Raw genomic sequence first — 26,784 nt, forward strand, 5'->3', positions numbered from 1 at the left:
GAATTGACCAATCAGAATTGAATACTCCAAAGAGTCGCGCAACCACTTAATAACTTTTCATGGCTTAATGTCGCTATCTTGATTTAAGATGTAGTAAACAAGAAGGGGATGGAAAGGGACATTTCGCAACCACCTTGTTTCAGTGCTTGTTTTGTAGCCCAACAAGTCTTTCAGGTAAGTTCATGTCGGTGGGTGTGTCTCTGTGCAGACGGCGCTGATGTCACAGCTTTCAAAGATCGCCACTTCACTACAGACAAATTACTGCAGCGATCTACATCTACTTTCAGACACACTACCGGACTTTCTATTGACATTTGCTATTTATTATCTGGAATATGTCTTTCTTTGTGTGAAGAATCAAGGTGGAGGTTTTGCATCAAGGTATTGTAAATAAGCCTAAAATTATAAACTGTCAGCAAGTCAGTCTGTGTAATCAATAGGCTTGTCTCAACTCTTTAAGTAAAGAAACTTTTGTTTATTTTACTTTATATGTATAGGTTTTTTAATAGTTAATAGTTTAATAGTTTTTTGTGTGTGTTTGGGGGGGGGGGGGGTATTCTTTTAACTCATTTGCTTTCCCAATAGCTGGTTCCTTTCAATGCAGTGTGTCTGTCTCTTGAATGTTTTTGTATTTTTTATTTTTAATCATAGTATGTTCTTTTCTTTTTTTTTTTTTTTTTTTTAATGTGGCTTGTACAGCCGTAAGTTATATCATATAATTCCCCTGACACTGAATAAAACTGAAGCCCATCCAGCTGGAGTGTGTGTTTCATCCACCTCTCGCTCATTCTTACTTCAGTATTATCCAGACCCAGAGAGAATGATGTATGATTTATCTGACCCTGCTAGTGCGTTCAAAGACCTGGCATTAGACCAGCTCAGATGAAGCATGGTTTGTGGCCATTAATCTGCCTGTGATTAGAGTAGTGTGCAGTGAACCGTGCAAGCTGCCCCCTCAAGCCCACCCTTACGCTTTAAACTGCTGTATTCAGGTATTCTGCAGGTAATGCATTCTGACAGTGCCCGAGTGTGAGCGTATGTCAGCACGGCTTGCTTATGCATGTGAAATACGTGTAAATTTGATCCCTGGTCTGCAGGGTGCAGTTGAAGCACCTGGATCTGGATAATAAGAGTAACACTTTCAACAAGTGTTGTAGTTTTTTTTTCAGGGTTATCCTTAAGCAATCTTAAGAATGCAATCATGTTTATTTTATTTAATCCACACAATGAAATGTTTAACGTATATTTGAATTATGCATGCCTAAAATGATCCCAGCTGTCATGCTTCATTAATCTGGGTACAGTTTCATTCACTTTGTTTTTACAAACGAACATAAAAGCCTATTATTTGCTCTTGCCGCGTCTGTGCACACCGAAGCGATTGTTAGTCGTCTCACAATGCAACACCTGTGCAAAGATAACATCAAACTCGTATTCATCACCTTCAAGTCTCAGCCTGGATCTTCAGAATGAAAGATTTTTGGATATGCCTCCTATGAATTGCCAGAGCACGGTTTTCCATCAGTCAACATAGATTTTAACTTTATAAAGAGGTTTCTGGTATTGCCTGCATAATGGGCGCGTTCACATACCTCCATCAAAGCCAAATGATGAAGTATTGAGTGAATGTGGAGTCACTGCAGCAGTAATGTGAATAATGAAGCTGATCTATTGTATTCTTAAGGGCTGTTCACACAGAATACGTTTTTGTATTTCACTGTGCTGATTTTCCATTGTTTTTGTATGTTAAAGGGGGGGTGAAATGCTATTTCATGCATACTGAGTTTTTTACACTGTTAAAGAGTTGGATTCCCATGCTAAACAGGGACAAAGTTTCAAAAATTAAGTTGTACGTTTGAAGGAGTATTTCTGTTCCAAAAATACTCCTTCCGGTTTGTCACAAGTTTCGGAAAGTTTTTTTCGAGTATGGCTCTGTGTGACGTTAGATGGAGCGGAACTTCCTTATATGGGTCCTTGGGCACTTCTGCCGGAAGAGTGCGCGCTCCCGTATAGCAGAGCAGAGAGAGGCTGAGCGAAGACAATCACTGATCAGAGCGAGAGCGTCGCGAAATGTCACAAAAGGAGTGTGTTTTTGGTTGCCAGGGCAAGACAACCCTGCACAGATTACCAAAGAAAAAACAGCATTAAGGGACCAGTGGATGGAGTTTATTTTTACAGAGCATCAACGGAGTTGTGCAAGTGTTTGTGTTTGTTCCCTGCATTTCTAAAACGCTTGTTTTACACACAAAGCCCAGTTTGACGACGGATTTGCGTATCGTTTATTTCTTAAGGATGATGCAATCCCAACGAAAAAGGGTCACGATTGTGTGCTGGAACCACAGGCGGTGAGTAAAACTGCTTAAAATATCTCTGCCTCCTTGTTAGTGCGTCCACCTCCCATCGGAGACCCGGGTTGGAGCCCCGCTCGGAGCGAGTCCTTGCTGCTGCTGCTCTCGTTCAGTTTCAGCCTTCACAGCTGTCACAGCTTCCAAAAGCTCTCAACGCAACTGGAGCTCGTGATTCTTTAGCTCCGCCCACACGTCACGCCTCCAGGCGCTCGTGTTTTTCTGGGAAAAATCGGTACAGACTATCTTTCTCTTATGAATATAATAAAACTATATACTTTTTTGGAGTTATGAAGGATGCAGTACTACTCTATAGGTACTCAAGATTAACATGATATTGAGTGAAAATGAGCATTTCACCCCCCCTTTAAGATGCTCTAGACGAATTTCATTGGCCACTGGACTTGCATCTTGTGCCTTTTGCAGTATCGCTCATGACATCTCAAATTCAATTACACTTTAGTTATTTCAATTATACTTCCCATTGTCTCACATTTTACATTCCAGTACTGCTTTTTGTAGTTTTTCTATGAAAACATGCATTCAGTGTATTTCTTTGACTGTTGCGCTCACATCTTTTTGCAATGTTTCATGCATATAGTGTTTAAATTTAAAAAAGTTAAAATGTCACTTAAAAAATGTGGATCTTTTTTTTTTTTTTTTGCATTCCACTGATCTGATATCTGATAGTTTTTCATTGGAAATGTGTTAGAAGTTTTTAACTGATTCACTCTTGCAATGTTTTGCACATTACAAACCACTAAAAACCTGTTGCTCAAGTTAAAAGATCACCCTTTAAAAAATCGTGTCTCTAAATCTTTTTGTCAGCAGAGATCCTCCAAAAGATACAACAGTATTACTTTTTTTTTTTTTTTCTTGATTTCCATAACACAAGATCTCAGATCGAAAGTGTCTAAATTAGCACAATGTAGCATTGTTTGGTCAAAACACGAGCTCGAACTAATCTGCACGAAAACTAAGTCAATCGTACAAAATAATGGTCTGATTTAAATTTAGTTCTGAAAAGATGTTTACAGAAGTGTTTCGAGATGCTTTCGGAAATGCCTGCGTCAAACGCTGAGTCTAAGGTGTAATTGTGTGCTTCTGTCCTGACCTTATAATTGCGTTGTCACCAAAACCACGGTGGAAAATGAAGCAGCGTAGTATTGAAGGATTAAGTTCCTTCGGGTCATGCAGGGTGGTAATCTGGAAGGCGTGCATGTCAGAGCAAGTCAGTGTGCATGCTGCCGTCATGATGAGTCGCGCTCTGACTCGGTATGTGTGGCCTTCTGCCTGTCGCTTCTTTCTGTTGCTGAGTTGGGAGCAATGACTTCCAGCCTCAGGGTCTGCATCAGGATCTGCCAAGCCCCTGAACATATACATCACCTGATGGCTGCTGTCTGTATAGGCCCAAATTGTGTTATTGTGAGGATAACCATGTTGATATACTTTGGTCTTTGAAAATAAATAGGCTACAAAAAAGGATCATGTTTGTGCCAGAGCACACTAATTGGTCATTGTGCATTTACTGCTTTTGTGCCACTGGAGTTCACTCACTCCATTTTTTTTTTTTTATGTGTTCTAAATTACAGGACTGAGCCGTAATCGACTTAAAGACATGTTGAAGATTTTGTTGTGAAACAGAAAAGGAATCAAAAGACTACCATACTTTTATTTTTATTTTGTAGTCACACTTGTGATCAATAGATTATTGTTTTCAGTTTGTCTCTTCAGGCACATAAATTGCAAATGTGGTAGAATAATAAGTAAAGGATTTTAATGTCATATTTTTTTTTCTTTTTTGTTCTTTCGGGTATTGAGTGTTTACTGAACAGGGCTGTGTCTGGCTATTTAGCATCTCTCCACAATTCCTCTCTGACCTTTCTGTAGCCTTTAATTGAGCATTTACATTTATGATGGTACCACACTGCTCACATCTTGACATTCAGAAAGCACAGTTCATAAACTTATACAAGTATGAATTTAAATAAATCTGAAATAAAATAAAATATAAAAAGTAAAGAATTTTTTTTTTAAATGAAATGAAAATGCTACATGTTGCCTTGGTGACTTTGAAGTTTAAGTAAGATTAATAAAATAGAAATATAAAAAATTAAAACTAATAAAAATAGCAAAAGCATATAACAGAATTACTCAAACTAAAATTAAAACAAAAAATATAAAATGAAAAGCTAAATGCAAAAATACACAACATTGCTGAAATCTTTAGGGTTAAATTATATAGACAAAAATATTTGTGAAGTGTTTAATGATAGATACAGTTTTAAATGATCTGTTTAACCTCTTCTTTGATCATTCTGTGTTGTCTTGTAGATCAGGAGTTCTGGGGACAGTGTAACCCCTCAGTCTGCTGTAGGGGAGTTGGGGGAGCATCTCTCTTTGGCCTCCCTTGATTCTTTGGAGGCCATGTCAGAAGGAGAAGCCCCCTCCGCCTTCACCCGAGGCAGCCGCTCCCGAGCGAGCCTCCCCGTGGTCAAGTCAAATTACCAGACCAAGGACAGGTCCTTTGGTAAAGTTACACTCAGTGTTTTTGAGTTTTTAACTCATGAGTGTGTTTTTGATTTATTTATGCCCCATGATTGTCAGTAGATATTTTGAAGTAATGTTGATGAAGTTACAAATCAAGTTTTAAGGCAAAGCTGAAGTTACTCAGATATTAATAAATGAAAAGATTGTTTGAATCCATGTTGCACATTAAAAGAGAAGATCAGTAAGTCCCTGTCTAGGACAGAATTCAGTTGTCACCATTTACCATTAGTACACTTGTTAGCCTATATGCTGTACTGAATGCATTTAAGGTATATTTATACAGCTTTTAGTCATTTTATACTTAATTCCTCTCTAAAGTCCTGCAGAAATATTGTGCTATTATCAATCTCTTATACTTGGTTTTTATTTAGGTGTCCTCTACCTGCAGTATGGAGAAGAGACCAAACAGATCCGAATGCCCAGTGAGGTGACGGGTGCAGACACCATCAAGGCTCTGTTTGTCAGTGCCTTCCCTCATCACCTCACCATGAAGATACTGGAGTCCCCCAGTGTGGCTATTTACATCAAAGATGACATGAGGAATATGTACTATGAGTTGACTGATGTCAGGTGTGTGTTATGCAACTCTTGTCATTGTCAGACAATTTTTTTTTTTTTACATGAATTATATAAAGAATTTAAAACATAAAACATGCTATGTACAAAATATTAGATCATGTTAAATCCATTCCCTTTTACACTGTGCTTGGTTATAAGTGCAGGCAGTGGTTGATTTTAAGTACTTTCAAACATTTGGGTGACTCCCTTTTCCACACCCTACTCTTCGCTGGCCAGTGGCTTCCTAACAAGTCAGCAGGAATAGAAAGAGAGGTTGATCAATCTGTTTTTTCTCTGTGTGTGTGTTATTCGGCACAGGATGGGCTTGGTTTGTTAACAATATAGTTATGAGGAAGTAGCTTGTGTTGACACGCTTCTAACCTTTGTGTCACTGTGAGCTGCAGCTCATTGTAGTAACGATCTGTTCTGCCTCATTGAACCTGGATTTTACTTTTTTACACCACAGCACTCTGGACTTAACACCAAGAAAAAAATATATACACCACCATTCAAATGTTTGGGGTCTCTCTCTATCTCTCTCTCTCTCTCTCTCTCTCTCTCTCTATACACACACACACATATATATATATATATATATATATATATGTGTGTGTGTGTGTGTGTGTGTGTGTGTGTGTGTGTGTATATATATATGTATGTATGTATGTATGTATGTATGCATGTATGTATTTAATACTTATTAACACTTTTATTTTGCAAGGATTGATTACATTTATCAAAAGTGACAGTAAATACTTAAATGCTCAAAAAAAATTCTATCACAAATATGCTGTTCTTTTGAGCTTGCTAAATCACAAAAAATCCACAGAAATATTTTGCAGCAGAACTGTTTTTCAACTGTGATAATAGACAAGGTTCAACTCAAATCAGCATAATTAGAATTATTTCTTAGGCAAGAAAGTAACACTGAAGACTGGAGTAATGGCTGCTTAAAATTCAGCTACTGATACATTTAGTAAATAAATAGAATAGTTTAAATTGTAGTAATATTTCACAGTATTGCTGTTTTTACTGTATGTTTGATCATAAATCAATAAATTAAGCCTTTATAAATGAGACTTCTTTCAAAACCATTTTAAAAATATCCTTACCCCAAAATTTTGAATGGTTGTGTATTAATACTAATATTCTAAAATTATATAGGTATATATATGTCTGTGTGTGTGTGTGTGCTCTTGTTTTTGGGACATATCAGGACTCAACTCTGTATAATGACATAGGTATGACAGAGGTATTACAAGGAGAGGGTAATTTATGAGGACATAACCCATGTCCCCATTTTTCAAAACGCTTATACATTATACAGAATGAGTTTTTTTGAGAAAGTAAAAATGCACAAAGTTTCCTGTGAGGGTTAGGTTTAGGGGTAGGGTTGGTAAAGGCCAATAGAATATACAGTTTGTACAATATAAAAACCATTACGCCCATGGGATTTCCCCACTTTTCAATAAAACAAACGTGTGTGTGTTTTTTTTTTTTTTTTTTTTGCAGGAACATAACAACACACTCTTGCCTGAAAGTTTATCACAAAGACCCAGCCCAGGCCTTCAATCACAACCCAAAAGCCAATAATGGAGAAATTAGGGTGAGTGACAAAAGTGTGACCACTGAACTGTTCTATTACTATTACTCTTCACGTTCTTAAAAATCATCTTTAATTCACACAACTTTGCTTTTCAATAACCTTTGCTGCTGGTGTTGAACAGGTGACAGGATCATGAAGGTTAACGTTCTGGATATGCTCTTTAGAGCTCAGAATTTGAAGCAAATACTTACCACACCCATTAATTTTGGCAGAGGGCCCACTGGTTGGTCTCTTCTCTTTTGCACAATTATAATGGGCAGGTCACCTTTAGCAAAACAGGTTGGCTCTGAGATCTGACATTTTTACTGTATGTCAAAGGCACAATAGTATTTGCCATGCAGCATTAAAGTGATTTGTTTGGGATCATGAATGTAGATAATGCAGAACTATTCCATTAATTAAAAAAGGCAGACAATGTCTGTTCTTTATCTCATTATGCAACAAATGGAATTTGATTTAAACACATTTGTGTTACATTTGTGTCAAATTATATGCACGTATGTGCCGATTGCCAACAAAACACAGTAATTTGTTGCAGCTTTACTTACCACCTGAGATTCTGACTCAGGTAGGTTCTGGACTTTTTCCCTTGACAGTTCCTGGCCAGGATTTTTATATTGGCTATAATTCAGGTTTTGGCTTTGTTAGCACTGCACAGACTGATCCGTGTTACCACATCAAAGTACCATGAGAGCTATAGAGAGCAGACGGCTCCTTATGCTTTCAAATTGCTCTCATGGTACTTTGATGTCATACACCAATCAGTCTGCAAAGTACTGATTTAAGTAAAACACACCTAATATGTACGCGTATTTGCATAACTTTTCAATTTTATGTAGATCCCATCTTCTCACATGCAGTGATTGGTGGTTATGTGCAATGCCTGCATGTTATTGGTCAAACTACTTTTCTATCATAACCCTTTAGCAAAACAGGAATCAGGAAAACAAAGATAAAACCTGGATATTTTAGGCAACATGTAAATCCTGGCCCTGGAAAAAACAAATTGCATTGACTGTTCCCTTAAAGGGGTCATCGAATACCCACTTACAAATTCTGTAACGTAGTTTGGTTCAAATACCGTTTTTACCCTGTCAAAAACAGCGTATTTCAGAGTGGCTTTAAATGCAAATGAGCTCTGCTCGCCCCGTCCCTATCTTCTGAGCCATCTCTCTCAGAGATGATAAACTTTAGCCATATTCATTGTGAAACTTGTTAAGAAGCACATTATTAGGAAAGATTCATTGAGAAACCTTACACTCTAGGGCTGGGATAAACGATTATTTTTTAAACGATTAATCTAGCGATTATTTTTTTGATGCATCGATTAATCTAACGATTTAATTTTTCAGAACGATTCGATTTCGATTATTTGCCCATTAATTGACTACTAACAATTTATACGTTGATTTACATATCTGAATGAAAAAAACATTAATTCCTTAACATTGCAATATATGTTTATTGCTCTTAAAATTACAAAATAAAAGACTGACTAAGAATGCATTACTTTGCACTTGTATAGAGATAGCATTCAATAAAACCTTGAAGCCTTGAAAACACATAGCTTACTGAAACAAGCTTACTGAACACATAGGACCTAGCTTACTGAAAAAAAGTTATTCTTTCAGATGAAACTAACAACAGCTTGATGTCTAGCATTCAATAAAAAGGTCACCGAAAATACTTGTTTAGAGCAATTGAAAGAATACAGTAACCAATGTAAACTGGAGAGCTTTAAGCTAATACAGAGAGTGCTTTTCCAAAAAAAAAAAAATGTAACAGTGGGAGCCAGCAGCCTGTCATGGAGAAAAAAAAAATCTCTGAATGCTCCACGTGAAACTTTGGCGTTCCGTCCTTTTTCTATCGTGTCTAATGATTTTGGTTAATATGCACGAGGGAGAGAGAGAGAGAGAGAGAGCGAGCAAGACAGCGCTCGTGTAGTTTGAAGACTGTGAGTGGGCGAGCGCGCGTGAAACTTTGGTGTTTCGCCCTTTTTCTATCGTGTTTAATGATTTTGATTAATATGCACAAGGGAGAGAGAGAGCAAGAAGCACTCGTGTTGTTTGAAGACTGTGAGTGTGCACGCGCAGCCGGGGCTCTCTCTCGTACGCGCCCTGTCAGGCACAGTGCTCAAATAAGGCTTTGACAACCAGCAAAAAAAAAAAAGATCAATGCAGAAAAACCCCTGGATTGGTTATATAACGTTGGACAGAATGTTGATCCGGCCATCGCGTATATTCAGTGCACATAAGGTAAAAGTTTTGCAAACGTTTTTTAGAGAAATAAAAACAGTCGAATCGTTGCACATATTTTGCATCGACGTATTTTTCTGCGCTGACGTCATCGATGACCACGACACGTTGTCCCAGCCCTATTACACTCACTTCTTCGGGACGTGACCCAGATAGAATGCAGATTTGGCCCACATAAGGTAATGATATGACACTGGTGACCTTTTTATGGCCCAGACAAAATGGATGCAAGCCTGAAGTGGCCCATATGTAAAACAGCAAAAATGGCCCAAATGTATAAAATCATATGTAGGCCTCTGTGTGTAAAGTTGCTGTGTTGTGACGGCAATGTATAATCTGAATGTGACCCTAAACTTGCCCATGTGGTAAACAGTGATTATGGCCAAAATAGTGCCGACCAAATGTGGGCCACATTTGGCAAAGATGTGGCATTATCGACAAAGGGTGATCAGGGTGTAAACCAGATCTGGTCCACATATGTTTCAGCAAATGTGGCCTGGGTATATTAAAACATATCTGGGCCAGTTTTGGCAAAGATATGGCACAATGAGCAGTGGCTAATGTAAATGTGAGTCTAAAGTGGCCCACATATGATGACACAACTGTGGCCCAGTTATCCTCAAACGTACTTGGGCCAGTTTTAGGAAAGATATGGCATAGTAAGCTCTGGCTAATGTGGCTGTGAGTAGAGACCTGTGCTGGATGGATTTTTCAGTCCCGCTTCAGGAAGATTCTGTTCCACGCCTGCCCGCTCCTACAGAAACATATCTTATCTGGTCCCACTCCTGCCCGCAACATTCATGTTTTGACTGACTCAGGGTTTGCTTTGTACCGGGAATACCTCTCTTAGGTGGACCATAGCAAACAAACAACAGGTCCGCCCTTCTCCACAGGGCAGTTCTGTGGACATATGTGCTTGCACTGGACACATACAATTAAGCTTCTTCTGGTCTGGCTCCCTGAAGGGAGGAGGACTTAAGGCCAGGAGTACAACAGGCCGTGGTGTAGAAGAGGGGACCTTATGGACATACCCAATTCGAGGGAATAAAAAAGCTTTGGCCAGACCTGGCGCAAAATCTATATAGGTAGGAGCTACGGAGAGGGCCTGCATGTCCCAATGTCTTTATAGTGAGGTGGCGATCAGAAATTTACTTAATAGGGTCGAATGCAGGATTACAGAGAGCTTCTAATACGACAGCCAAGTCCCACATAGGGACACAAGAATGTACAGGAGGCCTCAGCCTTAGTGCACTGCAGAGGAAACGTGTAATTAGGGGGTGTCTACCCACTGACTGGCCACGAGAGGGGCGTGGTAGGACGCAATGGCCAACACGTAGACAATCAGGGTAGAGTGGGTCAACCCTGTGGTGAAACGGGGCTGCAGGAACTCCAGCTCTGTACCAGCTGGGCAGTTAACTGGGTTGAGTTGGTGGTCTCCGCACCAAGAAGTTAAAACAACATTCCACTTACAGTTTCCTTGTGGAAGGAGCTCTGGATTGGAGGATGGTCTCCACTACCTCGGTTGAGAGAATGGAAACTACGAGATTGTGCCCCCTCAGAGGCCACCCCAATAACTCCCACAACTCCGGACAGTGGTGGATTATAGTGCCCCCTGCCTGTGAGAGGAGATCCCTCCTGACAGAAATCTCCCATGGAGAACCATCGAGGAGGGCAATCAGGTCCGAGAACCATACTCGCCCAGCAAGAATGGGGCTACTAGTAGCAGACGGACCCCGCCCCGATGCACTCTCTGCTACCAGAACTCATGGGAGCAAAGTGATCAAGGGAAAGGTGTACAGACAAAACCTTGGCCAAGTCTGTACCATGGCATCCAGCCCCAGTTGAGCCGGATGAGTCAGAGAGAACCAGAGGGGACAGTGCAATGTCTCCCTATCGCAAACAGGTCCATATGAACCTGGCCAAAAACTCTCCATATCTGCTTCACTACCTTGGTGTGACATTTAGATGCCCAGGAATATGAACTTCTCTTAGCGAAAGGAGTTTGCCCTGGGTGCGAATGCAGACCTCCTTGGTGGTTTCTCCACATGTCCAAGGCACATAGGTATCACCGCGTGACCTTGATCATGTGAAGTGGGTTTCCACTCGGGGAGAACCCCTTGGTCTTTAGCCACCACTGTAGGGGTCTCATATACAGCAGGCCAAGAGGTATCACATTGGAGGCAGCTGCCATCAAACCCAGCATAAATTGATTGACAGTCAGTGACCAGCCTTCTCTCTCTCTTGCGACTGCGGTGAGGATCGACTCGATCCGAGCGGGTGACAATCGTGCCTGCATCCAGTTGCCCAGTTAAGTGGTGCTCTCTAATGAAGAAAGCACACTTTTCTTGCCATTTATTCTTAACCCCAGATCTCTCATGTGCACGAGAACAACATCTCAATGTCAAACCACCATCTACTCTAATTGAGCTAAATTCAGCCAGTCGTCGATATAGTTCAGTATGCAGATGCCATGGAGTCTCAGTGGAGCCAGAGCTGCATCTACACACTTTGTGAAAGTGTGGGGTGAGAGTGCAATGCCGAAGGGAAGAACCCGATATTGTTACGCTTTGCCCCCAAAAGTAAACTTCAGAAACTTTCTGTGAGTGGGAAGGATGGAGAGATGGTAGTGTGAGTCTTTTTGATCGATCGTGACAAACATGACCTTCTTGAGAGTGAGCATCCTTGAGAACTTCCGTCGAATGACTGTGGGATTCAACTGATGCAGTTCTAATTCCTTGAGCAGGTCGGCTTGGTATGCTTGTAAGAACGCCATGGTTTGCAGACATGTACCAGCCTGACCTGCTACCGAGTACCCTTTGCCCACCATCGCTGAAGTGGTACGTAGCGGCTTGGAGGGCAGTGACGATGCTTTTTCTCGGCTGGCCAATCGATGGTCAACTTGACCACAGCACAAGTTACCACCTCCAAGAGCTCATCATACTGTGACGACTGAGGGGGCGAATCCTCATCGACGCACTCCACGTCAACCTCCTCTCGAGAGCCGACTCTGCATCCTCCGCTCCGAAACAGATAATGCACAAACCCCATTCGTAATGTAACACGGGCAGAGAGGAACATACAGCTTGAAATGCTGCCTGCCCTCGCCCAGTTTGTGTTTAGTCTTTTCTCGTGCTTTTGACATGATGATGGACGAATAACACTAAGTAAGACTCACAAACGAATATCAGACTGACACACATACAGAGAGCTTGCTGAATGACAGAAGGCTGGTGCCGGCTTTGCCAGATGTGCTTTTAAAACTTCCTGGTCTCTGACATCACCTACCTATGATGTCTCGCCCATTCACATTGGAGATATTCCCAAGCATTCACTGACACAGCTGGAGTTCCTAAAGAGGAACTTTGCCACACCTCATTCGGTTCTTGTCGAGTCCTCTATAATCCTCTGCAAACTTCGACAGTTGATTGAATCTGCTCAATCTATTCTTTTTGAGTTGGCATTCTACTTCGGTTGTGTGTCCTCATCAACCAGGAACTGAGGTTAGATTCAATTTAATTTGTGAACCAGCTCGACTGGTTACTTCCTGAGAACCGGCTCTAAAGCATGTTTAGTTCAATAACCGAACATAACTATTTAACACTGTGTAGCTATGACACTCAGAGACTAACTGTGTTGGTATAGTCGGAGTGAGAATCATTAATAATAGCATTAATCTGTGACATTTTAATTGCTGCTTGGGCAAAACTTGGGTCGGGATGATTTTATCAAGTAGGACACATTTCTGGAATTTATTTGAACATTTAATGAGGACATTTTTTAAGTTCTCTTTACAATGTTGAGTATTGTTGATGCATAACTCACTTTAAGTTTAGTGTGGCCCAGATAATGCTTATTTATGGTTTATTTAGTTCATTATTAGCTACAATGTGGCTGTGTAGTGGCCTGCTTGTGGACCACTGTCAAAATGCCCCCATTTTGAAAGGAAGACCAGGGTTAGAATGTGGCCCACATTAGGCCAGTTTTGGATTATTTGGTTGGCCTACATACAGCAATGCTAAGGCTTACTTGAGGCCTAAATCTGCAAACAGTACCGGACTGCCCAAATGCCCAAATGACCTTTAATGCTGGGTTCTTTGGGAAGCTGAACAAGGTTATCTTTCCCTCACAACCAAAAACACACTTCTTTAGAGACATTATTCTCAAGCAAGCCCTGTGCAGTGCTACCGACAACTTCCATAACCAAATGAATCAGGCTGATAGGCATGATCTGGCTCGGTTGATATGTGTGATCGCCCTTCCGGGAGAAGTGCTCAGATAAGGAATTCTCGAAAATACTCAACATACTTGGATAAAAAACTTTGCAAAACTTACTTTGGAGTTGTTCTGCTGTGGTGTAATTTGCTTAATCTAATTATAAGCAATTCTGAAGAAGACTGGACTGTCTCCAGCTATCTCATCCATATCTTGAGTTCAACAGGCCATGGAAGATTGGGAAGAGGATAATTCAAAGCCAAAATTCCTGCGCCGGGTGTGGAGATAAACTGAGGTCAAGCTCTCAGGAGAGTTCCGCAGCGGATGTGCCTGACCATGTAGTTCTCAGCTCTAATGAGAGTGCAGAAGGGACCAACTCCTGTCTGCTCCACCACACCACCCACAACACAAGCAGCCTGCTGTTTAGCTAGGCTTATGTGTTCTTCATAACTGTATCTAGTGAGGAAAACAGTTTGCTAGATGATATACAGCTATATATATCAAGATATATCAATAAAATAGACTCACTTGAATCCCAGTGCAATTAACTGTATGTAAAAGCATAGTTTGTTCAGAAGAATGTGTCTAGACTAGGGATGTGCAAAACTGCATATTTTCAAAATTGACTAATCAGCAGTTGGTCTGAAAAACTACTCCACTAGTAAGCCCTCTATAATTTGGCTCACTCAGGGTTATGTCCACCTGTCTCTAGTCAAACATTGTTTTTAAATAGGGTGATTGATATCAGTATGATATTGTTACCTAAAATTATTTGAATTATTTTTAATTTCATCAATACAATAAAATATGCATTGAAAATGTGAAATGTTCCCTATTAACTGACCTAAAATATATTAAAGATGAAGTACTAAATTTACTTAAACTACTTAATAAGAGGAACCAAGAATATTTGTATTACTTGAACAACAAAGCTAAGTAAAAATATGAAAAAACAATGAAGACAATTTAAATTTGATCTAAATTTAAAATGAAAGCTGAGAATATGAAAATAGCTAATTCTATATATAATTCATGACTTAAAATAGTATAGAAATAATATACAGTACAGACCAAAAGTTGGGACACACCTTCTCATTCAAAGAGTTTTCTTTATTTTCATGACTATGAAAATTGTAGAGTCAGACTGAAGGCATCAAGGGCTATTTGACCAAGAAGGAGAGTGATGGGGTGCTACGCCAGATGACCTGGCCTCCACAGTCACTGGACCTGAACCCAATCGAGATGGTTTAGGGGTGAGCTGGACCGCAGACAGAAGGCAAAAGGGCCAACAAGTGCTAAGCCTCTCTCGGGGAACTCCTTCAGGACTGTTGGAAGACCATTTCAGGAGAATACCTCTTGAAGCTCATCAAGAGAATGCCAAGAGTGTGCAAAGCAGTAATCAAAGCAAACGGTGGCTACTTGGAAGAACCTACAATATGACATATTTTCAGTTGTTTCACAATTTTTTGTTATGTATATAATTCCATATGTAATTCCACGTGTTAATTCATAGTTTTGATGCCTTCAGTGTGAATCTACAATTTCCATAGTCATGAAAATAAAGAAAACTCTTTGAATGAGAAGGTGTGTCCCAACTTTTGGTCTGTACTGTATATATATATATACACATATATTCTCCAAAATGTGTGAAAAACCAATGAACAATAACATGGACATTGTATTTCACATGCAGCAGGTGATTTTTAAATTTAATGGAAATGCATTCATGTACTGAATAATTTTTTTATATAAGGAATGCTTTGTTGGAAGTAGCAGCAATACTTTAAATGGGATGAATTTATAAACATAACATCTCAAAGAGGGTTTTGGTGTTTTGAAATGTACAGTTTGCACACTAAAGCTTAAATCTGCAAAATGTTGGATTTCCAAATTTAGTCTCTTTAAAGAACCACCGCTAAAAAACATCTGAACTCAAACCTCACCAGTTCCTGACCAACTAGTTATTTCGCAGAAGGAAGTGCCTGTACACATGTTCCATCACAGCTGGAATGACCAACCAGCCACTCCCATTCTATCTCAACACAGTGTGTTTTGCACATGTCTATTTGTGTTCATGGGACAATAAGATCTCCAACCTGTGACCCCGCAGTAGTTTCAATGGCACAGCTGTGCAAAAATACTGCACTCTGCTCACATGTTGTAGTATTGGGAAACCCTTTTCCCACCTAAACCAAATCTTAGATTAGTGATGATAGGAACTTAAAACAAATGGATGAGTAAAACAGGTCTCCTGAAAGCGTGAGAAAGCAGACATGCACAGACATGTTTGTTGATGTGATGCACTTATTTTGAGGGATTGCAAAAATGCACCCATTTTCTGTAATGCTTGGGCCTGATGATATATTGGCCTTTCATTTGAGCTGTTAATCAATGCTGTAAATCTCTTGAAAGTTGAAGCTTGTTCTTCACACACATAATTTATAGATCCATGTACAGTGTCAAACTAAAGGTCCTAGAGAGTTTTGTAATTAAACATGCATGTTTGCAGTACATTTGGTTCCTGTGGTTACATGACAAATATTAAGTTAATTTTATGGAGGTCTTTATGTACCCATTGAAATAAGAAACAAATATTTTGAGTTTAGATAAAACAATAATGAAACCTGTTTAAACATGCCTGACTCAGTTTGGGTTGTCCCTTATGTGTACTTCTATTTCTAACAGCAAATTTCTTTAAAGAAATCTTTAAGAAGCAATGACAGACAGACAAGATTGTCTTGTCATTCAGTTTTCAGGATATAAGCATTCAGCCAAATCTTCAAACAATTACATTAAGTGCAATTATAATTTTATTGGTTCCTCTTAATAATGTGCTCTGAATCTAGACCTGAGGTTATAAGGACAGGTTTGGAGAGTATTGTTCATCTTTAGGCTAATGCAGAGAGTGTTGGTGCTCTGAATGGCGGATAATTCACCTGCACGCACACTCCATCTGTGGGCTTTATTAATGCACACTTAAGCATGACCACTGTACAAAAACAGGTCTTGGCAGTGCTATTATCTGTGCTTTTGCACTGGTTTCATCTTTTGTTCTCATCTGTGCATTTGTCTGAACATAAATCTTATCAACACAGTCATACAATACAATTTTTGCTTTTAGTTTCCTGCTTTGAAATCTTCTCTGTGAAGATTAATCGTTTTTGTAACAAATATGTAATAAAAAGCTCCTTTTCATTAAATTCAAAGATCCTTTTCATATCCATTGACTTTCTTTGAGAGTTGTTTAACAACATTTTTTAACTGGTGGGATAGCGTTCTGAATAATATGGTCACGGACAGCCAGAGGAAACAAAATTAGAAAAAACAATCTGTGTAAATAATACATTGCAACAACCAAATAATCATGCAACGTTATAGCAAAGTATACTCTTATCATCTTTTAAAAGGGAGGAATTTTTTTATACTGTATATATGTTTATATATATATATATATATATATATATTTTTTTTTTTTTTTTGTGAAAAGTGTGAAAAGTTACACTACAGTATTTTGGATTTTATCTGTTGCTTGGTTGAAACTAGACAAATTAAACTAATTCCAAAACCTGCTTCTTTAACCCAAATTCCCTCTGATATTCTTTTTCTGTCTATCCCTAGATCACAAGAGAGAGGCTCTTCAGTGGCAGACAGCAGCCGGGAGGCCAAAGCCCAGTTCACACTCTGCCTCACAGTCCCTTACATTCAGTCCAGGGCTCTATGTCTCCTCCTACACCACGCTCCATGCCCTCCTCCCCTTCCAGGATCCCCTTCGGTCACTCTGTTGCCATGCCTGGTGGCGCCACCTTACCCAGGGACCGTTTGTCCAACGTGCCCCCCAGTCGCTCCATCGCACCCTGCCCCAGTGCCATCCTAGAGCGACGGGACGTGAAACCAGATGAGGATCTGAGCAGCAAGAGTGTTCCTTTGTATTCAGAAGCTTACGGTTCGTCTGAGGCCAGGCTCAGTGTAGCCTCATCTCAAGGCAGCCATACTGGAGACATCCCGGATGGGGCGGTGTACATCCAGCACCGCTCCGTCAAGTCTGTCGGTGCGTACGCAGATGGCCAGGATTTGCAGCACTCCCTCTACAGACAGAAATCTCGCAAATACAGTGAGAGTCAGCTAGCCTCTATGGGCTCCAAAACACCGCCGGCTTCCCCTCACAGGGTCAGTGAGGTCAGAATGATTGACATGCTCCCAGGCCAGAACTCCCACATGCCCTCACAAGGTGTGGCAGCGGAAAGAGTATCACCTGTGCGAAGATCTTTCCGAAAGGAAAGTAATGGAGCCATGGAGGTGGCGACCAGGGTAAGAGGCAATGTGGGCTCCCCTGTTTTTGCAGACCTTCCACCTGGTTATGGAGAGAGGCAATTTCAAGGACACATGGCAGACGGAAATCCTCAGAGGTGGGACTTTTTGAAATGACCTTCATCTTATTGTTTTGTGAGACAACACAAAATGTTTTTCTGACCCATTGAGGCTCATGTGTATATTCTATGATACATTCTTCTGATGTTGTTATTCATTCAAATAGTGCATAAGTAATTAAAGGCTGATTGGGAAAAGAACACAATAGTCATGTTGCGTGGTGAAGTAAATTAAGTTAAATTGAGAAGAGGGCAAAGCTCAAAATTCACATGTATACTACCATGCCTCGAATACTGAAGTTTACCAGAGTTTTGCCCTCAGGAACAGAGAACGGCAATATAATTGGCTGGCTTTAGCATTGTTTGCACTGTTTAATACTCCTTAGATCCTCGGCTAAATAGAATGTGATCATTTATGGAATTATCTCATGTGACCTGTTTGTTTTGCAGTGAAAGAATAAGGGCAATGGAGCAGCAGATAGCCAGTCTTACTGGACTCGTTCAGCATGTTCTTACGAAAGGGCCAAATCCGATTTCCAAAGGGCCTTCTAGGTACATTTTCACAGAAACATTTAATGTGAATTATAAATAGCTTGAATCTAATTTGTGTCAGTATTATGTGAAGATAAAAACAGTATAATGAAAACTCGTGCAAAATGATTGTAAGATTTAACGTTTTGACCTTCTCTATAGTGAGAATGCTGTAAAGATGGGGTATCAGTCACAGAATGGTGGTCAGTAAACATTCACTTATCCATTATAATGATGCTTCTTCCCTCCAGAGCAGTAACTTCATAAGTTGGTGTTTTTGTCCAGGCGTCTGTACTGTAACATCACCTAAAGACCCAGTTGTGCAGACAGACAGTGTTTCAGCCGAGGTTCAGCCTCCTGTTAGAGACCCTGCTATATGCTCAGTCCTCTCCACCTTCAGGAGAAACGTCTCTGACCTCCGGCTACAGCTCCACCAACTCAGACAGATGCAGGTAAACATGAGATTCAAACTGAAAAGAGGTTCTGTCCAGGGCATCTGCTTTTTTAAATGCTTATTCTACAATATTATAAAGTCTTATAATATAGATATTAGTGCTGTCTGTCAAATTAAAAAAAAGTATTTTGCAAAGTTATGCAATCATTTAGTAGTGAAGCAACTATCTTCACATATTTCATTACTAAATAATACACTACTGTTCAAGCGTTTGGGGTCAGTAAGATTAAAAAAAAAAAAAAAAAAAGAGAAATTAAGCCATTTATTATTTTTAAAGATCATGACGGGCCATGCATTACACTCCTAGGCCTTCAGTGGTGTCCTGAATTAATCCACCTCTTAATAAAATCAATATGACGCCACGTTTATAGAAACCACTGTTTTCATCACTGATAATAATAATATAAAAAAAATCTTAAATAAATGCAATTTTTGGTGAGTATAAGAAAATCTTCTCAAAACAATAAAAACTCTTACCCAAACATTTGAATGGTAGTTTATAAACACACATGCACATAATATATAATTATAGTAAGGTGATGTAGTGTTATAATATACACATGAGTTATAATATACAGTTGGTCAAAAGACAAGTGTGTTGATAGAGCTTTTCCTTGCACACACAGCTGCAGAACCAGGATGCCATGAAGCAGATGCTGCGACAGGCAGAGCAGAAGATCTCAGAGAGGTTTTCAGACACTGTGCTGCGCCTTGAGGACCCTGTTCATAGACAACGAGTGCAGGTGGAAGAAGAAAGACACAGATATCTGGGCATGGAGGAGAGAGTTCTCATGCAACTCGGGTAAGACAATAGATCAGCAATTTTTATGTGACCACTTGATACCTTGACATTAATTAGCCATGAAGCATTCATTATGGACTGGTCATCTGTAGAATGTGAGAGACAGCTGTAGACGAACAGAACAAATCAGTGCATTGATTAATGGAAACAAATGAGCCAGATTTGATGCTAATTAACTGCTCACGTCTAATCAAAACTGAATTCTCCCAGATCCCCCTTACTAATTAATTATAACCCCATGCCTCCACTCAATGCTGAATGCACATATTAATAAATAAAGACCAATGTAGGTTTTTAATAGATGTGAACTGAGGGGATTTTTATATCATTATTGTTGAATGGACTCTTGAGTATTTTTCTAAAACCCATTTGGTGGTGTAAACCTTAATAAAGTAAAACTAGTCTTACCTATATTGGGTGGATGTGTGTGTGATTGCATGAAACAACGCAGTTAATAATCCACTGTCCCAACCTGTCTCAAGAAGAATAAGGCCTGAGAATGTTTCTTTGTGTTTCCTGTCATGATGAAAGTGTGCTGTCCTGAAGGGGAAATAGAAGTCAGATTGCTTCAGAAATAAGTATGTGTTTAGTCACATTGTGCATGAAACCAGTGTTCTTATTAAATGGTTAACTTAAAATAAAAAGCTATAAAAATATTACTAGAAAAAAAGTTGGAAAATCACAGTGTTAACTGGAACTGAAATATAATATTAGATTTAAAAAAAAAAGCTTAAACTTAGGAAAATTAGCATCTAACTGAAATAAAATCGTGAAGTACTAAAATGACTAAAACTTAAATAAAAAAGGAAAGCTAAATTGAAATATTTCAATAATTATAAAAATTACAGAAGCACAATAAAATTACTAACACTTGTTAAAATGAATGCTAAAAATTATAAAAACAAAAGCTCATTCAAAATATGAATAAATACTATATTAGTACATAAATTATAATAGTATTATACTACATTAAATTTACAAAGCATTTTATTCTAGTGACCAACAAATATCAGTTAATACCAATAATAACAGCCAAGAAATGTTGTTGCTGGCTTAAGTTAGATTGTGCTTTGGTGAGAAAGATAACAAAAAGCAGGACTTGACATTGTGCATGGGAAAGCCCTTAAGACCCCCCTCAGGTAAATTACACAAAACACAAACCATTTCCCACAGGGATGATGTTAGGCTGTGATCTCAGCGCATGTGTACTGGCTTGCAGAGTCCTGCATGGCTGGCCCTGCTAAAGACTTTACTATGCTGGTACAACTCATGGTGACCAGCTTCAACAATTCACACTTCATAACCGTTTCAAGAGGGATGCAGTTAGAAAATCTGAGTAGGTTATGATGATCCTCTGAAAGTATTTGGCTGAGGGCAGAATTTTGTGGCCAACTTTGCTTACGCAGCCAAACATCTCTATATGTGAACTGTCAGTCAATGACTAACAAGACTAAATCACGTTAAACAGGTTTCATCCTCGAGACTAACAGTCAAGACTTGCTTATTACACAGTATTAACTGTCATTAAATGCTGCAAATGCTGGAATTAAATGCAATTGAAACATATATAAACAGTGGTGTCCGAATATTTGAGTTTTTTTTTTTGACTGCTTCTAGTGTTCTCATTTGTAAGTCGCTTTGGATAAAAGCGTCTGCTAAATGATTAAATGTAAAATGTAAATGTATAGTGACAGGGGTGCTGATGAAACAATGAAACATCCTTGTAACAATGTCACAGAGAGCTGGAGAACTATGTGGAGATGCTCAAGAAAGAATCCACCTGTGCCATGAGCAATCAACCAGTCTCTATGAAGGATGTGGAGGAAGGGGCGGTCAACTTGAGGAAAGTAGGAGAAGCTTTGGCCACACTCAAAGGTGATTGCATTTGTATTTAACCTCCCTGTGGACTAACCCTAACCCTAATGATTACGTACTGCAGTTATTATACACCACAGTTCAAAAGTTTAGGGTTAGTAAGATTCGTAGACCATGGCAGTGGCAGTGTAGATAATAATGTTGTATTATAACAAATTGCACCTTTTCAGGAGAGTTCCCAGCCCTGCAGATGAAAATGCGTGCTGTGTTGAGGGTGGAGGTGGAGGCGGTGCGCTTTCTTAAGGAGGAGCCTCACAAAATGGACAGCATGCTGAAGAGAGTCAAAGCTCTGACTGACACTCTCAGTGGACTGAGAAGGTGAAACTCATGTACCATCTGAAATATTCCATTCCTCTACAGTTTGTAGTTGTTTGGCGGCTTCATTGTTAGGGTTTCTGTTTGTTGCAGATATGCCAATGATAGCTACAACCATACGTCTGACCCAGTCCAAGTGAAGGCGTTTCCAGCGGATTCAGTTTCCTTTGTGGAAGAGTACAGCTCTCCAAAACCTGTTTGTGAGTCTCCCACCCTACAACCAAGATCACCTGCCAAAGACACCTGCTCGGAGCCTGTGCTCTCTTCTCCTGTCACTGTGCACCGCATTCAGACGGCTCCCGTCAGCGCACACCACCCCAGTCCCCCGCTCACGCCCACCCATGGCAGGGACTCCCCCACTGTGGCGAAGGTCAGTCCCAGGAGCAGAGAAAACAGCCCTGCCCTGCAAAAGAGAGCATCTCCACAGGGCCAGGAAGCCGTGGCAGCAACCCCTGCCATCAAGACGACTGGATCCTCCTCAGCGGAGGAGATGTCTGTCAACTCAAGTAGACAAGTGCTTGAAGAGGTGTGGTTCAGCTGTGACTTTAACTTTTGAATGATTACGATTTGTGGATTGGCACCAGCACAAGAATGTCTCATGTACATCTGTATTTATCTGCACACTCTTACAAATGTTGGCATTCAGAACCTGTAACATCCATGAAAACTTTCCATTGCATAAAAGGTTCTATATATAGAGGAAAAGATCTTAAGATTATAAAAATGTTATTTACACTAACTAAAAATGGTTCTTTTAAGAAGTGTTTACTGGTTCGTTGGTTGGTTGTTTGGGGAACAAAACATTACTATAAAACCACCCTTTAGGAACCTTAATTTTTAGGGGTGCAGGGAACGTCTTCCAAATATTCTTAAAGTGTGAATAAATACACTTAAATGAGTAAAATTTCACAAAAAAGCTAAATGTTCTCTACAAAAATCACTTTCAAACAATGAAGCTTTCTGTTGGTTGGCATGGTGAGTTCAAGTGGCTATCTGCATGGAGGACTTTTCCTTTTTGTGCAGATTACCATTGAAATGACTTGGTTTTGCCTGTAAAATTTTGCAGAGCAGAAGTAAACGTGACCATATCGTTACCCAGTATTATTACCAACAAACAGTAACTTTTGTCGGATTCTCCACAGGTTTCAAAACGGGCAGTGGATGAGGACAAGGTTCAGTCTACTAGACCAGAAGCGGAAAAGGAAATGCAAAGGATCCTTCAGCAGACCCAGTCCATGAAGGCCATTCCTGACCTTGAAGTGAGCAATCCAGTGGACAGCGCCCCCTTCCAGCCATCCAGCATCTTGCCAGATGAAGACTCTCCACTTCCTGTGTATCTGCTCCCTGGTATGTCTGTCTACTCATGTGAATATTCATGAAAACGATTCATTCAGAAAGGTTTCTTTTAAAAGTAACAACCACAAAAAAAAAATATTCAGAAAAGAATTTTTGTTATTTAAATTGAAAAAATAATAATAATAAAAATAAAGATGTATTGTTAAATTTTTTTTTTTTTTTTTTTGAGTCACACTACATTACAGCCTAAGCTATTTTACGATATTTTAAATATATGAATTTATTTCCTTTGCCTTGCCACAGTCATGAGAGGCTCCAGGGGTTCTTTCTGTCATTTCCTGTTTTATGTTTTGTTTTACTGCATGTTGGTTGGGACCCCGTGTTATGCTTTGTCTTTTTACCTGACAAAAGCTTTTTTTAAATATTGCAATAGACCTCGCTGTTTTTTAAATAAAACCAGATTAGCTGGTTCAGATGTGCTTGATTATAGATTGGATCTAATCTGCAGGATTTATAGTGTTTATCGAGGCACTTTTTATATTACTTCAAACAGAAGCGGCACCACAGGATGGACCCAAAGTAGATAAACCAGTACAGACCAGTTTGGATAGGCCACAGAAGCCGACCATCGAGAAGCCCCACAGGGCCAGTGTTGACAGAGTACAGCCCAACCCTGAAATGGTCAGCAAATCGCCTCCCCCTCCCCCTCCACGCAGATTCTACGCTTCTGGAACTGGACTCACCACAGGACGCTCAGGAGAGGTGATCTACACCACCCGGAAAGAGTCCACGAGCGCACAGGTGCTTGAATCCGGCTTTTTCAGCTTCCTCTAATTAAGATCACACCATTATTCATGTGACTCAGGCCTTGCTAAGCTGCATTCCCACACAACTTGACAATAGTCATTACTAGTATTTGAAAACAACACATCTGCTACGTGTAGAAATTTCAGTGTGTTCGATTTTGCCTGTGTGTGTCATTCGCTGCATAATGCGTCCTTGTTTTTGTGAATAATAATGACAGAAAGTCACGGTAGAGATTGCAGCTGCTTTTGTTGATTTGAGAGACATAATGAAGGGTGAGGGTCGGTCACACTCGACTGGTTGTTTTTGTCATAGGAGGGTGAAGAGGAGGCCCCGAAGCCCAAACCCTTGCGTGTTCCCCCAGAGGTCAAGCCTAAGCCCCGCCCCCCTCCTCCTGTCAACACCTCCACCTTACAAGATGAAGAGGATGAAGGAGATAAGATCATGGCTGAGCTACAGGTAAGCAAACCACAATCATCCTCACAGGAGCCACTCACACAAAGAAAGGAACGCACACTTTTACGAACACAAGAACAGAGGAAAACCAAACACACAGGAAGTCTGAGACATGTCAGAGGTGATAAGGGACAAATATTGAGCCCATTCAAACATCAGACGGCCACACCAGTGTCAACATTTACTCAAAAGCATCAAAATGGGGTACTATGGCTCTCTCAGAAGTTTGACTTGTGCTGCCCTCTATTGTTGAGAATGGGTATTTACTACAACTCTTTCTTCATGAATCCGATTTTATCTGCATTAGGAATAAAAGTACTAAATCAACAGCATAAAGTGGCCTCTAAAGGTATTTGTACACATCACACTGAAATATTTATGAATGACATTGTATCAGTTAACAAAATATTAAAGAAAACCAAGTATAGTATTTTATTTTAAACAAAAACAGCACAAAAATTGCAGGTCCACAAAAATCATTAAGAATCCAAAAAATTGATTTAAATTAAATAAAATGCTCTAAAAAATATAATCAGAGAGATGACATCTATTTTAATTTATGCAATAAATAACGCAAAAAAAAAGAGACAAAGTAGTGTGAATAGAATTATGCATATATTGTGCAGCAGAAGTATTGAATAGTGATAATACGTGAATGAATGATTATATATTAACATGAATGAATATAACTGAATGAAAATGTGTATATAGGCTTATAGTGAAATAAAGAATATGTATTTTTTTATATTATTACTATTCAAATTTATTCATTCTTAATAAGATTACTTTATTATCAGATTGTAAAACTGAAAGGTAAAGTTAGTTCTAGGAAAATAAACAGCATCGTATATGTGCAGGTGCCACTTGTATCTAATGCATTGATGTTTATATATATATATATATAGAGAGAGAGAGAGAGAGAGAGAGAGAGAGAACATTTATTGCACCTTGTCTGGATCAAGGTGTTCCGTTCTGTTGGCATCTCATAATTGCACAAAAACAGGACAGAAATCTCACCCATAAAGAGCCATAGCACCTAATGACCGTACCCTTACCGCTCCTCAGGTGTTTCAGAAGTGCACTATTAAAGATTTACTGCCACGATACATTCTTGATCTCACAACCCGTGATCCCCCAGACTGTGAGATGGAGCCAGGCCTTTCCCTGTCTTACCACTCAAAGGTAACGGACGTGATGTGTGCTAACTCCCCATCGCAGTTTAACATCAGTGCTCGTATGAACAGTCATGTCCCATAACCTCCTGCTCTACTGACACTTCTTCGCAACACCCATACTGATGTACTGATGCACGTCAATGCCTGACCGTAGCCCCTCATCAAACGAGGGTGTAATATGTTTGAATGTGTCTAACACTGATCTGTCACTCACACTCTCCTGCTGAATGCTAATAGATACAGCACGGGGTGGGTCAGAGTGACTGAAGCGTTCGGAAAAGCCATTCAGCACTCTGACCTCTGACCCTTTCTTTTTTTAGCATTCAGAGTTCACTTTGAAAAAGGGCCAAAATGTCAACCATAAGGAGGTATAAAGATATAATATTACTGCTTTGTAAAATTAACTAAAATATATATGTGGATACCAAACATTATATATTTGGCATCAAATTTGGTAATTCAAAATTAATATTTAACACTTCTGTTTTAACATTAAATATTTTGTATGATGTTTTGGGCTCTAAACGCATATAAGGGATATGTAATATTTTTCATCTTTATGAATGTTTTAATGTGCAGTAAATGTAATGTATAAATTTGTGTGTTTAACTTTAGTTTTTATCATCACAGTGTCTGGGTCACTTTCTCTATTATTATTATTTTTATTTTATTTTTTTTAAATAGACAAAAAAATAAATGCAAGCATGTGTTTTTCAGCAATCTCTATCAACACCAAACTTCTTTGCATGGAAAATACTATACAAACTCCCTCAAGCATTTCTAGTCACCTTAAATACATTATTTTACTTAAATACTTAAATACATATGGTTTATCAACATACAGCAGTCCTTAGTATACTAAGGATGTCAGCTAAACTAAACTCTAGATGGCACCATTGACCTCTTTTGTAATCTTTCTCTCTGCATTTCACTGACTAGCTGGGTATTAATATGAGAATGTAAATAAAGGTCTAAAACAGTGTAATGCAATGACTCTGTGCTAACAAACTGTCCTAGCAGACAACCGCTCACCTGTCTGAAGAAGGAGCACTATCTGAAAGTAGGGAAGGTTGTGCAACACCTGGTTCACCTGAGGTAAATATCATTTGTTAATGTTTCCATTAGATTAATATGTGATTTAAGAGCATGCATACAGATTGTATTCACTTTGACTTTAATATGT

General features: G+C 39.4%; 1 protein-coding gene across 15 annotated transcripts in view; it reads left to right on the forward strand.

Annotated features, from left to right (window-relative positions):
* LOC113117630 (sickle tail protein-like) overlaps window positions 1-26,784 on the forward strand; it is a 52,036-nt gene that overhangs the window by 20,552 nt on the left and 4,700 nt on the right. For 8 of the 15 annotated variants that reach the window (XR_003294190.1, XM_026286530.1, XM_026286426.1 and 5 more), the window contains exons 3-18: window positions 4,680-4,875; window positions 5,267-5,465; window positions 6,966-7,059; window positions 17,145-17,932; window positions 18,344-18,445; window positions 18,587-18,627; window positions 18,710-18,876; window positions 19,505-19,680; window positions 21,419-21,555; window positions 21,726-21,873; window positions 21,964-22,396; window positions 23,013-23,217; window positions 23,720-23,967; window positions 24,286-24,429; window positions 25,492-25,608; window positions 26,619-26,696. Coding sequence is in view for 14 of the 15 variants with exons in the window: in XM_026286530.1 (XP_026142315.1) it covers window positions 4,680-4,875; window positions 5,267-5,465; window positions 6,966-7,059; window positions 17,145-17,932; window positions 18,344-18,445; window positions 18,587-18,627; window positions 18,710-18,876; window positions 19,505-19,680; window positions 21,419-21,555; window positions 21,726-21,873; window positions 21,964-22,396; window positions 23,013-23,217; window positions 23,720-23,967; window positions 24,286-24,429; window positions 25,492-25,608; window positions 26,619-26,696 (3,273 nt within the window). In the remaining variant the exon portion in view is untranslated. Of the gene's footprint in view, window positions 1-81; window positions 382-4,679; window positions 4,876-5,266; window positions 5,466-6,965; window positions 7,060-17,144; window positions 17,933-18,343; window positions 18,446-18,586; window positions 18,628-18,709; window positions 18,877-19,504; window positions 19,681-21,418; window positions 21,556-21,725; window positions 21,874-21,963; window positions 22,397-23,012; window positions 23,218-23,719; window positions 23,968-24,285; window positions 24,430-25,491; window positions 25,609-26,618; window positions 26,697-26,784 lie in introns of those variants that run through there. The other 7 variants (XM_026286538.1, XM_026286435.1, XM_026286543.1 and 4 more) reach the window with 5 other exon arrangements.

The sequence above is a fragment of the Carassius auratus genome, chromosome 2 (assembly GCF_003368295.1).
Source record: "Carassius auratus strain Wakin chromosome 2, ASM336829v1, whole genome shotgun sequence".
NCBI classification, from domain to species: Eukaryota; Metazoa; Chordata; class Actinopteri; order Cypriniformes; family Cyprinidae; genus Carassius; species Carassius auratus.